A 19,264-nucleotide genomic window follows, 5' to 3' on the forward strand; every position below is an offset into this window, starting at 1 on the left:
GAACAAACTTCCTGAAAAGGTGGTGGAGACAGGTTTGGTCGAGGTATTCAAATGAGAATTGGGTTGCTACCTGAAAAGAGAGAATGTGCAAGGTTACAGGGGTAAGGCAGGGGAGTAGGGCTAGGTGGAATGCTCTTTCAGAGCTCCAGTGCAGACTCAAATGGGCTGAATGACCTCCCACTGCACTGTAAAGATGCTGTGATACTGTGAAAAATGATTTTTATATTAACAAGTGCAAACTGCATTTCATACCACAACTTTTTCCTTCTTCAAACTTGCTTTTTGAAGATGAAGCACTACTGTTCTGTTTTGTAGAAAAGTCATGCAAATGCCATGAAACTGCTTTATTACTTGTCATTTTCTTGAGAAAGCATTTTTCACTGCTGAAGAGGTTTTTAGTATTTTTTTGTCAGACTGTAACAGCTGATCATATGGCAAAAAGAAAATGATGCATTTAAGGGTTTACTGTTCAAATTCATCTTGTACTAAAACCGTTTCTATTATTAAATTATTCAAACCACAATTACCTTCCTATAGGCATCACACACGAGAATCATCTCCTGCAGCAGCTTGCCATCAGGGGTAGTTTTGGGGACAATCTCCCAAAAGACAAGCAGCAGTTTTTTGATTGTGTGGTCCTGCAGTGGCAACACAAACCGAATGATGGTCATCAGGAGCCCTGGAAGCTTCTCTCCATTCAGAATCATGATGATCACCTTCTTCAATGCATCAGTCTTAGTCTTCACATCTCCCTTTTCTGAAATGGGGGTTGGGATGGAAAGAGACTACAATTAGTTCTGGTAAAATTATGAGATTACATCATCATTTAGAATCACAATGATATGGACAAGAAGAGGCCAATTGGTCCATCATGCCTGTGCCAGCTCTTTGGAAGAGTGTTGCATTTAGTCCCACTCTCTTGCTCTTTCCCCATAGACCTGCAAATGCATCTTTTTCAAGTATTTATCCAATTCCCTTTTGAAAAAGGGATTGTAGCATCTTCTTCCACCAGCCTATGCTAAATTTTCTGGGGTCAAGAGAAAGATGCGTCATGCAAAACCTTAACATATTGGTCTGCAGTACACAAATGAATGCCTATATACTTAGTGCAAACCAAAAGCAATTTAGAATAATGAAATATGCATCCCCACAAAATGTCACCCTAAACATTAAATATCCTAAATATTTTGTCATTGTTCAAACATTTTGACTGTTAACTGTTTTACATGATGTTATTTTATATATCCAGATCAGTTAACTTTTCCGATCAATTTTTGTTTTGCTAATTCACCAATGAAGCAAATAAATAGACATATACCACATTTCTGACTCCATCCTAAAAATTACTTTAAATTCCAAGGTTTGGACACAACCAAATTTTCTAGCAATGATACATATATGGCAGCATCAGAAAATATGGTTGCTTAGCTCAAAAATGCTAACTACGTATTTTCCTCCTTTTATTTCTTGTGACCACAGTTATGTTTTATTGAGCTGTAGGATGTAAATCCAATTTCGATTAATACAAAATGTAGGAATTTGTACAATGAAATTTGTTTGAAATTGTGAAGAAAAATTATTCTTAATGAAGAAGCTCAATACTGAGAAAATCTGGAAAAAACAGAAAATCCTCAGCCAGTTAGGTAGCACCTTGGAGAGAAAAGACAAGTTAATATTTCAGATGTGAACCTTTCATCAAACAGGAAGATATTAAAGGGAAAACAGCATTTAGTAAGAGAGCCATTATGGCACAGAAGGAGGCCTTTCGGTCCATGGCAGAAAGATAAAGAAAAAAGGGAAGAGGGAAGGGTAAAAATAAGAATAGAATGACCTATAAAGTCCTTGTTTACGAGAGTGAATTTTCCCTCGTCATTCCCTTAGCTCTGTTCCTTTTAACATTCTGTTCTTCTGTAATATCTTTTAATGATGATGAAGGGTCCACACCTTAAACACTGATTTCTCAGTTCTCTCTGGAGGTGCTGCCTGAGCTTCTGTTTCTAGCATTTTGTGGTTTTATCTCAGATTTCCAGGATCTTCGTTAACACTGATAACTCTTGCCCAACCTCAATGAAATCCTTCATAAATTCAACTCTACAATATCCCAAAATTATTTGTATATCACACTAATAATGTCTTTTATTTTGGAGGTAATAAACTGTAATAATGTACACCTGTTTAGGAATTTCCAGGCCAGACATCACTTGTAGCTCAAAAGCCCAACAGATCGTATTTTTTCATCTGACTACTAGATGACACATGGCAAAAGGCTCTACAGTGATACTGGAGCTGCCATTTCACTTCCCAGTGGAAATGTTCCAAAGAAGATCTGTGTTTCTGCTTTTGCTGATATAGAAAAGAAACTGACACAATAATTCTGCATAGCCGGGAACAGCATTGGCATCCTTCCGTGGGGCTGACTGGGCTCCCACTGCTACTAGTCACAAAATAAACTCAGGGTGCAGTAAGATTAAAAATTTAACAGTAACTTACCCAAGTCAATTTTCAGACTCATTTCATTTGGTGGTTCAGAGTCCAAGGACACATTTATGAGCGTATAGCATACATTTTCCGCAGCTGTCATGATGCCAGCTTTTGCAGGCAAATTAAGTAAGAATACAGGTAACGTAGGAGTGCAGGTAAGCTGTGGGTGGGAAAATAAATAAACTGATTATTTGTTCAAAGTTCTCTAAATTTTTTTTGGAAAGACCAAGACAACAGATGTTACACCATCAACAGACTTACTGACCTAGATTTTGCAGTCAGCTGCCAAAGTGACCCACTCACTGCTAACCTCAAAGAAAGCTGTCCACAAAGATCAAGTGATCTCTGTGGCAGGGATTTCACCTTTCCCAATGTTAAATTTCATTTGCCAGCAGCTACAGGGATCTTTTGTGTCCAGCAATAATGATGTCATCAAGCAAGCTAAGCAGCCAACCACACTGGAGAAGCCTCACAGCCAGCAAACCAGGAAGTAAAAAGTGCTAAACATAAATAATAATACCTGGAAAAACTTAGCAGGTCTGGCGGCATCTGCGGAGAGGAACACAGTTAACATTTCGAGTCCGTATGACTCTTCAGCAGAACTAAGTAAAAATAGAAAAGAGGTGAAATATAAGCTGGTTTAAGGGGGGGTGGGACAGGTAGTGCTGGCCAAAAGATGTCAAAGACAAGAGGACAAAGAGGTGTTGAAGGTGGTGATATTATCTTAGGAATGTGCTAATTAAGGGTAGAAAGCAGGACAAGCAAGGTACAGATAGCCCTAGTGGGGGTGGGGTGAAGGGAAGGGACCGAAATAGGCTAAAAGGTAGAGATAAAACAATGGATGGAAATACATTTAAAAATATGTGGGAAAAGAAAAATCTACATAAATTATTGGAAAAAAAGGGGGTGGGGATGGAGGAGAGAGTTCATGATCTAAAATTGTTGAACTCAATATTCAGTCCGGAAGGCTGTAAAGTGCCTAGTCGGAAGATGAGGGGCCGTTCCTCCAGTTTGCGTTGAGCGTCACTGGAACAATGCAGCAGGCCAAGGACGGACATGTGGGCATGAGAGCAGGGTGGAGTATTGAAATGGCAAGCGACAGGGAGGTCTGGGTGATGCTTGCGGACAGACCAAAGGTGTTCTGCAAAGCAGTCACCCAATCTGCGTTTGGTCTCTCCAATGTAGAGGAAACCGCATTGGGAGCAACGAATGCAGTAGACTAAATTGAGGGAAGTGCAAGTGAAATGCTGCTTCACTTGAAAGGAGTGCTTGGGCCCTTGGACAGTGAGGAGAGGGGAAGTAAAGGGGAAGGTGTTGCACCTTCTGCGGTTGCATGGGAAGGTGCTGTGGGAGGGGGTTGAGGTGTAGGGGGTGATGGAGGAGTGGACCAGGGTGTCCCGGAAGGAACGATCCCTGCGGAATGCCGCCGGGGGGGGTGAAGGGAAGATGTGTTTGGTGGTGGCAGCATGCTGGAGTTGGCGGAAATGGCAGAGGATGATGCTTTGAATGCGGAGGCAGGTGGGGTGATAAGTGAGGACAAGGGGGACCCTATCATGGCTCTGGGAGGGAGAGGAAGGTGTGAGGGCGGACGCGCCAGAGATGGGCCGGACACGGTTGAGGGCCCTGTCAACCGCCGTGGGTGGAAATCCTCGGTTAAGGAAGAAGGAAGACTTGTCAGAGGAACTGTTTTTGAAAGTGGCATCATCAGAACAGATGCGACAGAGACGAAGGAACTGAGAGAATGGGATGGAGTCCTTACAGGAAGCGGGGTGTGAGGAGCTGTAGTCGAGGTAGCTGTGGGAGTCGGTAGGCTTGTAATGAATATTGGTGGACAGTCTATCACCAGAAATTGAGACAGTGAGGTCAAGGAAGGGAAGGGAAGGGTCAGAGATGGACCATATGAAAATGATGGAGGGGTGGAAATTGGAAGCAAAATTAATAAATTTTTCCAGGTCCAGACGAGAGCATGAAGCAGCACCGAAGCAATCATCAATGTACCGGAGAAAGAGTTGTGGGAGGGGGCCGGAGTAGGACTGGAACAAGGAATGTTCCACATACCCCATAAAGAGACAGGCATAACTGGGGCCCATGCGGTCCTTTTGTCTTTGACATCTTTTGTCTATCTCCACCTATCACTGGCCCTCTATCCAGCTCTATCTGTACCACCCCCCACCCCCCTTAAACCAGCTTATATTTCACCTCTTTTCTATTTTTACTTAGTTCTGTTGAAGAGTCATACAGACTCGAAACGTTAACTGTGTTCCTCTCCGCAGATGCTGTCAGACCTGCTGAGTTTTTCCAGGTATTTTTATTTTTGTTTTGGGTTTCCAGCATCCGCAGTTTTTTGCTTTTATCTAAGAAAAAAGTGCTAATTGTCCTTCAATTCTTAATCATTTCACAGGGAGCAAACTAAAGATTGCAACATACAAGATTAAGGTAAATTAAATAGCAAGCTTAAAAATATATATAATTCTTATTTTAAAATCTGTGAGCTTTTTTTAATGTCACAATGGTGAAATTTAACATTCCACAAAAATAAAAATAGTTTTTCAGATTCGATGAGGTTGGTCATAGTAATTGTGACTTGGTATGCTGTTAAAACCCAGCTGCACCTCAATCAATAAAGCCTTTTCAAGGCTTTTTACAACAAGATTAACAACAGAAATAGCAGATGCTCACATCATGGAGTGATTTGTAAGAGTTTCATCTGCAAGGACTTCATAAGTACAACCAGTGGCAGAGCAGGGCATCGCTGACAGCAACTTCTGGATTTCTGCACTTAACTGCAGATGTGCAGATGCCAGAAGTTGCAATTAGTTTCATACAGTAATGACAATGAACATTATCAGTTTCGCCATCAATACAACCACCAATTTCGTGTAAAACCTGGCTCAATGTTTGTACATACCCCTGAATGTTAAGCTGACAGAGCCCTTTGCCCAACAACAAAAAGAAATACATGTTGGTTCAGATTTTTTTTTAAAAATGCAAATCACTACATGAAACTGTCAAAGGTATCACATCATCTTCTACCAGTATCTACAAACAGACGACTTACAATTCAAGTTCCAAAGCACTTCAAAGAAGCATAATCAAAAAACAGAGCTCCGAGTCAAGGACAAAGATATCTGCCGGAGTGACCAAAAGCTTGGTGATAGAGATTGGTTTTAAAGGGATGTTAAAAAAGGTGAAAGACATGGAGAACGAGAGGTGTTCAGAGAGCGCATTACAAAGCACAAGACCTAGGCTGCTGAAGGCAAAGTCACCACAGAGCATGAAGTGCTAGGGAGAGAAAGCAGCAAGAGGAAGAGTGTTCAAGAGAAGGGGATTGACAAAGTGTCCAGAGATAAAGAGGTTCAAGCTATAGAGAAATTTAAACATGTGAATGAGAATTTGAAATCCAGGGCTTTGGAAGACAGGGAACAAAATATAACAGTGATGACTGACTGAACCTGGTGTGAAAAAGAATACAGGTAGCTGTCTTAGTTGAGGTCAAGGTTACACAGAGTGAAGAATAGGAGATCAGCCAGGAGAGGATTCAAAACATTGGAGGCAACAAAGGAATGGATGAGGGCTTTAGCGGATGTATCTGGAGGTGGCCTATATTACTGAAATGGAAATCAACAGTTCAGGTTCTGCAAAAGATATAGGTCAGAGTTTGACTTGGGGCCAAATAGTGCACAGAGGTTGTTAATTGTTAGCCTCAACTCAAGCCAAGGCATATGGAGGGGGATGGAATTGGTGAAAAAGGTCTGGAGATAGTAGTGAGTTGGGGCCAGATGATAGCTTTGATCTTCCCAATGTTTAACTGGAGGAAATTGAGGCTCAGCCGGGCTGGATATCAGACAGGCGATCAGACAACATAGGCAGTGAAAAGAGGTGAAATAGAGAAGGGAAGTGATTCAAATAAATTAAAAACTCCAGAGCAAAACTTGTGCTCTAGCACAAGCTAACACTGCAAACAGAAAAATTATGGCTGTTTAAAAAAATCTCACTCTCAGTTGAGATGAAAATCATAGAAATTAATTTTATTTGCCTTTCAATGTCAACTGAAAGGATAATTGATTTGTACAAATACTATTTTTCACAATTTTACTCAAAATGTTCACCATCTGTAACCACACAGCTCTTTTGCCCACTTTCATTTGAACAGGCATTGTTCTGGCAAAAATGAGTTTTATCACAGGTAAAAGTAATTTTAAAACACATTTCAATTCTTGTGTCACAATACTTAGCAACAAAAGAATCGAGTATAAATCTGTGAGAAACGCACAAATTTACATCTCATCTGTGATAAATTTCACACAGCCATATAAGTTACATGCTACTGCCAAAGTTTCTGTTAATGTGAGCGAAAGAAAACAGATTCTGTTCAGCACATGTATCCATTCAACAGCAACACCAGATGTAAAGGAGAACTGCACTTTACATGAGAAAAGTACTAAGATCTTTATCTGGTTGGTTCAGAAACAGAAATGATTAGAAAAAGAGCTCCTAATGAATGCTGACATTGTACTTGAAAATATTTTCAAAAAAGGTAAAACCAAACAGTGGCATTTCATCTTTTTATTTTTTTTTTAAATTATTCATTCATAGGATGTGAGCTTCGCTGGCTGGGCCAGCATTTATTGCCCAACCCTAGTTTCTCTTGAGAAGGTTGTGGTGAGCTGCCTTCCTGAAACACGGCAGTCCATGTGGTGTAGGTACACCCACAGTGCTGTTAGGAAGGGAGTTCCAGGATTTTGACCCAGCAACAGTGAAGGAACTGCAATATATTTCCAAGTCAGGGTGGTGAGTGACTTGGAGGGGAACTCCCAGGTGGTGGTAGTGTTCCCATCTATCTGCTGCCCTTGTCCTTCTAGATGGTAATGGTCGTGGTCGTGGGTTTGGAAGTTGCTGTCTAATGAGCCTTGGCTAATTCCTGTGTAGATGGTACACACTGCTGCTACTGTGTGTCGGTGGTGGAGGGAGTGAATGCTTGTGAATGCGGTGCCAATCTATACCTTCCTGTGCTAAACATTTACAACTTTAAAGGAAATCAATATTAAAAAGTACTCACTCTTTGCCTTTCTTACTTGGCTCAACTACTTTTCCATGGTTTTCAATGCCTTTCAGTATCTCACCCAAGTAGTCACTATTCTCAAGCTTCCTGTGAGCCTCAACAGGAAATGTCAACAAGCTATTCAATCCAGTGGTCAGTCAGAAGCACAAAATTGACCTCACCCAAAAACTACACAGATGTCCTTCTAGCAGGTGCCCTTGGACAGAAATCAGAAGGAGCCACTAGCTGACTTGCCTGTATTACATTGTGTCAGTTGCAGTACCCCTACTGCTATCAAAGTTTAAATGTTATCACTCAGCACAGGCCATAAGACCATAGGCCTTAAGACATAGGAGCAGAAATTAGGCTATTCGGCCCATCGAGTCTGCTCCGCCATTCAATCATGGCTGATAAGTTTCTCAACCCCATTCTCCCGCCTTCTCCCCGTAACCTTTGATCCCCTTACCAATCAAGAACCTATCTATCTCGGTCTTAAATACACTCAATGACCTGGTCACCACAGCCTTCTGTGGCAATGAATTCCATAGATTCACCACTCTCTGGCTAAAGAAGTTTCTCCTCATCTCTGTTCTAAAAGGTCTTCCCTTTACTCTGAGGCTGTGCCCTCGGGTCCTAGTCTCTACTACTAATGGAAACATCTTCCCCACGTCCACTCTATCCAGGCCTTTCAGTATTCTGGAAGTTTCAATCAGATCCCCCCTCATCCTTCTAAACTCCATCAAGTATAGACCCAGAGTCCTCAAACGTTCCTCATATGTTAAGCCTTTCATTCCTGGGATCGTTCTCGTGAACCTCCTCTGGACCCTCTCCAGGGCCAGAACATCCTTCCTGAGATACGGGGCCCAAAATTGCTCATAATATTCTAAATGTGGTCTGACCAGAGCCTTATAAAGCCTCAGCAGCACATCCCTGCTTTTATATTCTAGTCCTCTCGAAATAAATGCCAACATTGCATTTGCCTTCCTAACTACCGACTCAACCTGCAAGTTAACCTTAAGAGAATCCTGGACTAGGACTCCCAAGTCCCTTTGCACTCCAGATTTCTGAATTCTCTCCCCATTTAGAAAATAGTCTATGCCTCTATTCTTCCTACCAAAGTAATGACCTCACACTTCCCCACGTTGTATTCTATCTGCCACTGCTTTGCCCATTCTCCTAACCTGTCCAAATCCTTCTGCAGCCTCCCCGCCTCCTCAATACTAGCTGTCCCTCCACCTATCTTTGTATCATCTGCAAACTTAGCCAGGATGCCTTCAGTTCCTTCATCTAGATCATTAATGTATAAGGTGAAAAGTTGCGGTCCCAACACTGACCCCTGCGGAACTCCACTAGTCACCGGCTGCCATCCTGAGAAGGACCCCCTTATCCCCAATCTCTGCCTCCTGCCAGACAGCCAATCTTCTATCCATGCTAGTACCTTGCCTCTAACACCATGGGCTCTTATCTTACTGAGCAGCCTCCTGTGCGGCACCTTAACCAGGAACTGAAGGTGGTGGAGGGAGTGAATGCTTGTAAATGTGGTGCCAATCTATACCTTCCTGTGCTAAACATTTACAACTTTAAAGGAAATCAATATTAAAAAGTATTTACTCTTAACACTCTAATGTGATCTTAACAGATTGTAGGGGGTCAGCTAATTCAAAGATTAAGCTTTTCACAGTATACAATACTTATTTCAATAATTGAGTATTCGTGCAAAACTAGGACAAAGCTGATTCTTTGAACATTTCTATTGTTGCCCATTCTTATCTGGTACAATGTTTTATGACTGTCAAAATTTCTGTCCACCATCATCAACAACTTGCACTTATATAGGGACTTTGACATAGTGAACATCCCAAGATAATTTACAAAATTTGACACCGAACCACATAAGGAAATATCAGGATATATGACCAAAAGCTTGCTCAAAGAAGTAGATAGGAACGTCTTAAATGAGGAGAGAAGTACCACCTTAAGCAGGGAATTCCAGAGCTTAGAGCCTTGGCAGTTGGAGGCACAGCACCCAATGGTGGAGCGATTAAAATCAGAGATGCTCTCAAGGTCAGAATTGGAGGACAACAGATATCTCAGAGGGTTGTCAGGTTGGAAGAAAAGAATTGTAGAGCTGGAAGAGGTCACAGAGATAGGTAGAAGCAAGGCCATGTAGGGTTTGAGAACAAGAAAGATGATTTTAATACTGAGGTATTGCTGGACTAAGAGCTAACGAACACATGGATGACTTGGTGCAAGTTAGGGTATGGACACCAGAGTTTTGAACTCAGTTGTTGAATTCAACAACTTCAGACTATGAACTCTGTCCTCCATTTTGTATTTTTCCCCCAAGCGCCAGTCTGTATCTTGTTCACATGTTTTGCTTTCAGACAGCACTGACCTTATTATGCTTTAACCCCCTACTTTGGACCAATGCTTTGTTCCTTTACTACTACCATTCCCACTCTCTTTGCCTTTTGTTCCATGGCATCTTTGTAATTTAATCTCCCCCGCTCCCTAGCCTTCCCTTTTGTTGCACCTGACCATCCCTCCTTTTTCAACAACATTAAACCCACCACATTTCTGTCTCTCTTCAGTTCCAAAGAAGTCATATTAGACTTGAAACATTAAATCTGTTTCTCTCTCCACAGATGCTGCTCGACCTGCTGAGTTGTTACGTTTTTTGGTTTTTATTACTAAGGTAGACAACGTTACACAGGTAGAAATAGACTGTCTTGGTGATGGGATATGGGGTCAGAATTATATTAAGAAACGGCTGAAGGCACTCGATACTGCAAAGGTTATAGGCCCTGACAACATACCGGCAGTCATACCGAAGGCTTGTGTTCCAGAACTAGCTGCGCCCCAAGCCAAACTGCTCCAATACAGCTACAACACTGGCATCTACCTGACAATGTGAAAAATTGCCCAGGTACGTCCTGGCCATAAAAACAGGACAAATCCAAACTGGTCAATTACTGCCCCATCAGTCTATTCTTGATCACCAAAGCGATTGAAGGTGCTTTCAAGTGGCATTTACACAGCTATAACCTGCTCACTGATGCTCAGTTTGGATTCTGCCAGGGCCACTCAGCTCCTTACCTCATTACAGCCTTGGTCCAAACTTCACCTCTTGAGTTCTGCTCTTTAGTCAAGTGAGAGTGATTACCTTTGACATCAAGACAGCATTTGACCGAGTTTGGCATCAAGGAGCTAAGGCAAAACTGAAGTCAATGGGAATCAGGGGGAAAACTCTCCTCTGGGTGGGGTCATACCAAGCACAAAGGAAGATGGTTGTCATTGTTCAAGGTCATTCATTTCAGTCTCAAGACATTCCTGCAGGAGTTCATCAGGCTTAACCAACTTCAGCTGCTTCATCAATTACCTTCCCTCATCATAAGGTTAGAAGTGGAGATGTTTGCACAGCTGTGACTGTTACCATTTGTGACTCCTCAGATACAGGAGCAGCCCATGTCCATATGCAGCAAGATCTGGGCAACATTCAAGCTTCAGCTGGAAAGTAACATTCATGCCACACAAGTGCCCGGCAATGACCATCTTTCTTTTTATTGTTTCATGGGATGTGGCGTCGCTGGCAAAGCCAGCATTTGGTGACCAACCCTAATTGCCCATGGAATGAGGGCAGTTAAGAGTCAACAACGTTGCTGTAGGTCTAGAGTCATATATAAACAAGACCAGGTAAGGACGGCATATTTCCTTCCCTAAAGAATATTAGTGAAGCAGATGGGTTTTTACAATAATCGATGTATACTTGTCATGGTCACCATTACAGGTTCTAGCTTTATTTTCCAGATTTATTAATTGATTTTAATTGCCACCAGCTGCCATGGTGAGATTTGAACCTATGCCACCAGGAAATTAGCCAGGGCCTCTGGATAGTTAGTTCAGCAACTATACACTACTCCACTATCTCCCCTTGACTTTCAAATGGCATTACCATTGCTGAATCCCCCACAATCAACATCCTGGGGTTACCACTGACCAGAAACTGAACCAGCCAAATAAATACTATGATAAAAGCAAAAAACTGCAGATGCTGGAAATCTAAAACAAAAACAAAAATACCTGGAAAAACTCAGCAGGTCTGGCAGCATCTGCGGAGAGGAGCACAGTTAACGTTGAGTCCAAATGACCCTTCAACAGAACTAAGTAAAAATAGAAGAGAGGTGAAATATAAGCTGGTTTAAGCGGGGTTGGGACAAGTAAAGCTGGATAGAGGGCCAGTGATAGGAGCAGATAATCAAAAGATGTCACAGACAAAAGGACAAAGAGGTGTTGAAGGTGGTGATATTATCTAAGGAATGTGCTAATTAAGTGTGGAAAGCAGGGCAAGCAAGGTACAGATAGCCCTAGTGGGGGTGGGGTGGGGGGGAAGGAATCAAAAAAGGCTAAAAGGTAGAGATAAAACAATGGATGGAAATACTTTTAAAAATAATGGATATAGGTGGGAAAAGAAAAATCTATATAAATTATTGAAAAGTGGGGGGGAAATCGGAAAGGGGATGGGGATGGAGGAGAGAGTTCATGATCTAAAATTGTTGAACTCAATATTCAGTCCGGAAGGCTGTAAAGTGCCTAGTCGGAAGATGAGGTGCTGTTCCTCCAGTTTGCGTTGAGCTTCACTGGAACAATGCAGCAAGCCAAGGACGGACATGTGGGCATGAGAGCAGGGTGGAGTGTTGAAATGGCAAGTGACAGGGAGGTCTGGGTAATGCTTGCGGACAGACCGAAGGTGTTCTGCAAAGCGGTCACCCAGTCTGCGTTTGGTCTCTCCAATGTACTATGGCTGTAAGAACAGGTCAAAGTTTGGGAATTCTGCAGCCACCTAAAAGGACATGGGCATCAGATACATAGGAACACACCGCCTGCAAATTCCCCTCCAAGCCACATGCCATCCTAACTTGGAACTGCAATGTAGTTCCTTCACTGTCACTGGGTCAAAATCCTGGAACTTCCTAACAACACTGTTAACCAACACCACATGCACTACTGTGGTTTAAGAAGACAGCTCACTAACATCTTCTCAAGTGTAATTGGGATGGGCAACAAATAGTGGCAATGCCCACATCCTGTGAAAGAATTCTTTAAAAATCATTCCGGGATCAAATATGACACCAATGACATGAGCAGTTTGGTTTGACCTCAGTTTTCAGGGACAGTGATAGAGTTAGTGAAAGCAAAGAAAAAAAGAAACACTTGCTTCGAAATAGTGCCTTTCATGACCACAAGATGCCCCAAAGCACTTTGCAGCAATGAAGTACTTTTGAAATGTAATGAAAGTGCTAATGTAGGCAACGCAACAGCCAATTTGCACACAGCGAGCTCCCACAAATGGCAAAATGATAATATGTTTTTGTGAAGTTGCCTGATGGATAAATATTGGCCATAACACCAGGAATAGCTCCCAAAATAGCAAGGGAAAACAGCTTGTGGCAGGTACCAAAGTCAATAATTAGTTGAAGGAAATTTCTGCTCATCCAGTATTGGATGTCAGTGAAGCAGTGTGACAAATCACAAACAGTGGAGGTGGTGAAGTAGAGCTAGATGGCATCAGCATACATGTGGTACCTGTCATGGTGTTTTCAATGATACCAAAGAGGTGCAGCATGTAGATGAGAAATAGGAAGTGGCCAAGAGTAGACTCTTGGGGGACTCCTGATGCAACATCTCGGAGCAGAAAGAGAAGCCATTGCAGGCAATTCTCTGGTTCTGCCTGAATAGATAAGGATAGAAGCAACCAAAGGCAGTCCCACCCACCTGGATGATGCTGCAGAGGTACAGAAGGGGAATGCTATGGTCAACTGTGTCAAAGGCTGTAGTCAGGTTGAAAAGGATAAGGAGTGATTGTTTACCATAGTCATGGACGATGTCATTAGAAGCTTTAATAAGGGCTGTTTCAATACTGTGACAGGAGCGGAAGGCTGATTGGTGGGTTTCAAACATGGAATTGAAGGAAAGATGGGCATGGATTTGGGAGGCGGCAACACATTCACTGGCTTTGGAGAGGAACAGGAGGTTGGAGATGATGCAGTAAGTTGCATGGGTGAGGGGGTGGTGTCAAGGGTTGTTATTAAGGAAAGGGGCATGATGGCAGATGTAAAGGGGAGAGGACAGTATCTGAGGAAAGAGAATCTTCAACAGTATCAGTTAACATAGGGGCCAGAAAACAAAGCTGGGCTATCAGCAGTTTGTTGCTGTTAGGATTGAGAGCAGAAGGCAGGTCTCATGGACAAGATGAGCTCAGACAGGGCATATGGGGAGATACAGAGAAAGAGAAAGATGTGAGTTCTGCGCTCAGGCAGGAGAAACCTTAGTGGGAGTTTGGCTTGTTGGGATAGAGGAAGGAGGGAAGTGGCAAAAGCAGCATAACAGATGGTTTTAATCCCTTGTTGTTGGAGGACGAGGGGAGAAGATTTCAAAAATGCAATTTGCAGTGGAGAAGAAAAGCCAGGGTTATCTTCGAATGACGATGATGATACTGGAATATTGAACAGTTTTGGTAGAGGAGAACACCCAGCAAATGCTGAGGGAAGCCATTTGCATTTTAGCTATCATCCATAGAATCACAAAATCACAATTGTTACAGTGCAGAGGGAGGCCATTCAGCCCATCATGTCTGCACCAGCTCAGTTATCAGTTTCAAAAACATGTGGTTAACATAGTGACTTCCAATAACCTCTGCCATTCGTGAATGGCTGGAACCAAAAGGAATAAAGCAGAGGTCAAAAGCAGGTCACATCTTCCTTCTGAAAGACTATCCATCTCTATGAAATTATCAATATTTTAATAGAGATTAACAAAAGCATTTTTTCTATTTAACAGACAACAATTAAGGAAATAATTTGTATTTTGTTTTCATCTAATTTCAAGAAGGGCATCTCATACTAAAAGCAACTGATATTGTAACAAATGTAAATAATGGACTCACCAAGTACGCTGTATTAATATAATTAGCTGTGAAATGTATAATAACTTGAAGTTATGAAATACAATTCTTTTCAGGTAACATTTTGTATCATTGCAGTTTTATCTGATATTTAAATAGCAAGTATTAAATTTCACTTGCAACTGTCAATATTCTATTGACAGTTAAGGATTAAGGACTTTTTCCACACTGCTAAATTATATAGTACATTTAAATGTGCTGCATAATTTGAAGTCAATGTATGATAAGGACTTAATTGTTGCCTGACAAGATTTAGATTCAGTATTTCAATGCACATTGCTCAAATTTGCAAATGCTAAATTAGAAGGGGCAGCAAAATCAGGGGAAGCAGCTCAGAAATTACAAAATGAATCCAAATGAGCAAAACAATGGTAGATGATATTCAATATAAACATGAAATGGAAAAATCAGAAACACACATTCTCAATGAATGGCACAAAAGCTGAAGGCGACCAAAGAGTTTTCATAAAGTTGACACTCAACATGTACAACCAAACGCAGAGATCAATCCACAAAGCCAATAAAATGTTGAACTACAATCGGCACAAATCAGAGGAAGTCATAATCTAGCCTACAGCTGTCTGATCGGATCGAGTTCTCTTTTGTGTCTTGGTAAAGAGATATTCAGTAAAAAGAATAGTGATGCTAATCCATAGTATTAAGGAGGCCTGAATTATGACGTACCAGGATTTCAGATTTGAAAGGATGCATCTATTGAGATTCTGAAAGGCAGCCAATTTAGAAATAGTAAATGCAGATTACTTAAAAAGTAAACTGCCAAATTAAGCCAAGGAGGCAGACACAGACTCAAACCAGTAAGAACAAAATTCTTATTGATTGGAAATGGAATGGAATCCCCAGAATAGTGGAGAAAATTATTAAAATGCATGCTACAACAGGACTTTCGAGTCTTTCCAAATGAAATAAAGATGGGCTGACTGACTTTTCTGGTCCATGATTATCTTGTGCACAACTTGCTGGCAAAGTTCACAAAATTACTTACATAAATAAGCCCTTTCAATTTTTGTTTCTCTTAATGTTCACGAAACAACAGTTTTCTCCTGCTCAAATACTTCGCCTCCGACAGATATAATTAACCGTTGACCAGGCCATTTTGACCGCTTGGCACTTTAGAGGGCAAGGCAAATTTTACCTGACTAAAAAGTCATGAGATTTGCAAAACAATATTTCAAATCTTTAGAGTGAAGCTCAAAACTGAGCATAGATAGAACTTTATGTCGTGGCAACATTGAACTATTTTAGATGTTCACAGATATTAGTTTAGTTTTTTTTTAAAAATGCACCGGCTTCTAAAGAGTTATTTATAATTTCATTTGATTTGACTTCAATCTAAAGCTCAATCACCCACTCCACTCAATTTGAAAGGTAGCAAGGCCGCTCCCTGTTGTGATTTAAGGGAGATCTCCAGCTGCTGAAGCACGAGTGGGGCCGAGACGGCAACAAAAAAAAAACCCCGGCTCTAGGCCTCGGGCCGCTAACTGACAATCTCTTGCTCACAGAGCGCTGCGGAGAGAGGGTTTTACTGCACCTGATGTCCGGGGAGGGAAGGCAGTGAGGTTCGGAGCCCGTAACCCGGTCAGCAGCAGACAGGCTGGCGAGCGAGCCGGCCGCTCTCTCTCACTCTCTCTCTCTTCCTGTCGCTCCCGCTCCGGCTGACGTGGAACTGCGACCTGAGCACCGACGGCGGCCGAGCGGGGGAAATACACACACAAACGCCTTCCTCACAGCCACGTCACACTCCCCATCCCAGTCAGCCCCAGCCAGAGTCTGTCACTCATTGCAATCCAGAAATTCTGATGCATCGCCAATGTTTCTAACGCATTAATTTGCAACTTGTCTCAACCTTTTGGAATATAGGTGTAACTCCAATCAGGACCCCCTCCCCCATAGTGATAGCTCTTTTTTTAAATGTAAGATCTGTGTCCCCTGGTGTGTTGAATACATTTGATGTATTTATTTATTTACTTTTTCTCCTCACCTGAAGATGTCGACTTCCAGTAACCCACCGAAGTGGCAATAGTTTACTTGACAGCCTTGATCACTGAGTGTTCAGAATTCAATCTATTTCGCCTGTCGCTGTTTTTCTCCACGTGAGCCACCTAACCTAATTCCACTCTCTTGATCGCTTCCCATTTATGTTGATATTCTTTTTCAAGCAGGCACTGCTTCAGTCATGAGTGGTCAGAGAATTGCACATTCTAACCATCCCCTTAAATTTTACTTGCCCCTCTTGTTACCATCTCACATATCAGTGAAAATGATGTCATGCTATTTAATGTTATCACAACCCTTCATAATCTTGAAGATCTCTATCAGATCATCTCTTAAATTTCTTACCTCGGGTGAAAAACTTTATAAGTGTATTTGCACAGCTTGTATTCTTGAACTCTGGTCATCTCCTTGTTGCTCCTTATCCACTGATTTTATATAATGTTTAGAATGGGATGCCCAAATTTGTACACAATTTTCCAAATATAATTGAATTAATGGATTAAGTTCAACATTATGCCTTTGCATTTGCTTCCAGGTAATAAACAAAGGATTCAGTTTGTCTTTCCCACTGACTCGTGTCTCGACACACCAACTTCCCTTTGTTCTTTGACTCTATTTAAAACTTTCAAGGACTAATTATTTCCTCATTATTTCTAAAATGTATTCGTTCATGCTTTACTACATTACCTTACATTTGACTGTCTATTCGTCGAGCGCCCTCATGCAGACTTTCATAATTCCCAAATTGATCTCAGCAGAAAATTTCAATTTTGGTCCCTCAATTCCAGAGTACTTAAGGATTGCGACTTTATGAATGGGATGAAGAGTCCATTGTGTAGCTCACAAGCGAAATGTACCTGTTGGTAGATCAAGTCATCTACAGGTAGCTGGAATGATATTGCGTCCTACAGGTAGCTGGAATGATATTGCGTCCTAACAATTACATGTTTTTCTTAATCTATCTGATCTGAGATCAAGGCTAGGTGTTTCTTGATAAATAAAACTTCATAGAGCTTTGATAAGGATATCCACGCTTTCAACCAGGGCCGCCTTGTGATCGGCAAATGTTTTTGCCTAGGTTAGAATTCATATCCCCTCCTACTGTCGTCGAGATATCGTCCATACCCGACCGGAAAAAGGTTGGGATAAGAGCAGAGCCTTGACATGCTTCTATAGTAAACTCAGTCGGCTCAGAGAACTTTGTCTTTAACAGAGACCTGGCTGCTTATTTGAATGTAAGCTCTCTGATTAACTATACAATTTTAGTAGGGATTTCTAGAGATTGTAACAGCAATCATAGGCATTGTCAATTCAATGAGTCAAAAGCTTTCTCTGAATAATTATAGGCAATATATATTGGCTCCTCATATTCGTGTTGTTTGGCTGCCATCCGCCATAATGTAAATATCTGTTCAATGGTCGATCTGAACTTCGTGAAGCCTTTTGAATAGGCTTACAATACAAGCCTATTGTAAGCAGCTTTTCTCTCTCAGGAGGTTCCTGGTGCATTGCCTAAGTGATGTCCACTGGTGGCAGTAGGATGATACCCATGTATGTGCTGCAATCCATTTTTGACCCCTTGCGTTTGTAAAAATGTGGGATAATGCCTTGGCACCACTGGTGTAGGATAGCTTCATCAGTCCATACTAGTTTAAATAGCTGGTATATGGAAATTGAACAGAAGTCACAATCTCAAAAAATAGTTTAACAATGTGCTAGTAATATCCATATTTAAATATTGCTCAGAAATATGGATACTCACTGACGTAATGAATTGATTCTAGACCACTTCACACCCACAACAAAAGATTAAGCCTAAATCATAAATGAGGCTGTACAAAACCTGACTAATTAGCCATCGGTGTCCTGGTTGGTTGATCATTACCAACATCTAGTATGGCCATCTCATGCACCATCATGAATCAAACAATTCCAGAGTATTTGCCATCAAATCACCACCCAAATGAAAGAGGCCATGAGGCAGACCCAAAACAAGACAGAAGGACAACATAGAAGTGCTCCTTCACAGCATGGGCCATATTGCTGATGTGGCACAAGTGGGAGCCCTAAACAATAATGGTTGAAAGATGCTGGTAGCAGCCGCACCTCTTACAGATGAACCCCAAGAAGTTCTGATCGTTTATGTATATTGTGAATTTAAGTGTCTCTGAAACCAGGTCATAGTGGAATACTATTCATCTTCTACTCCAAAAAAAAGTCTTTCTATATACATAGTCTTTGATTTCTGCCCTCCAGACATTTCCCTATCCATGATGCCACATTCCACTAAATTCCATGCATTATTATCTGAGTCATAAGTCTTTTAAGTGATATCTGACTCAATGTTTTTTTAAAAATCCATATATCACATTCATATCTATTACTACTGTTCTGTTTTATGTCTTCAAAGAATCCCACAAAGTTGATGAAACCTGCACTCACTGGTCATGTGGCAGATGGAATACAATGTGGAGAAGTGTGAAGTTATCCACTTTGATAGGAAAAATAGAAAAGCAGAATATTTTTTAAATGGTGAAAGATGGAAAATGTTGGCATTCAGTGGGACCTGGGTGTCCTTGTATATGAATCACAGAAGGTTGACTCGCAGATACAGCAAGAAATTAAGAAAGCAAATGGATTGTTAGCCTTTATTAGAAAGGAATTGGAGTCAAAGAGTAACACATCTTAGTGCAATTGCATAAAGCCTTGGTGAGACAATACCTGGATACTGTGTATAGTTTTGGTCTCCGTAACTATGGAAGGATAAT

The 19,264-nt window shown here is 41.4% G+C and overlaps 1 protein-coding gene across 2 annotated transcripts in view; it reads right to left on the reverse strand.

The window, feature by feature from the left end:
- Positions 1 to 16,174, reverse strand: part of copb1 (COPI coat complex subunit beta 1) — a 51,878-nt gene extending 35,704 nt beyond the window's left edge. Inside the window, exons 1-3 of one of the 2 annotated variants that reach the window (XM_078549226.1) lie at positions 16,033 to 16,174; positions 2,491 to 2,641; positions 528 to 757 (exon numbers count right to left, since the gene is read on the reverse strand). In XM_078549226.1, the coding sequence (XP_078405352.1) occupies positions 528 to 757; positions 2,491 to 2,581 (321 nt within the window). In that variant the 5' untranslated portion in view covers positions 2,582 to 2,641; positions 16,033 to 16,174. Of the gene's footprint in view, positions 1 to 527; positions 758 to 2,490; positions 2,642 to 15,486; positions 15,582 to 16,032 lie in introns of those variants that run through there. The other variant, XM_078549227.1, reaches the window with a different exon arrangement.
- Between the last annotated feature and the right edge of the window lie 3,090 nt (positions 16,175 to 19,264).

Source organism: Cetorhinus maximus, chromosome 9 (genome assembly GCF_964194155.1).
Source record: "Cetorhinus maximus chromosome 9, sCetMax3.hap1.1, whole genome shotgun sequence".
Lineage (NCBI taxonomy): Eukaryota > Metazoa > Chordata > Chondrichthyes > Lamniformes > Cetorhinidae > Cetorhinus > Cetorhinus maximus.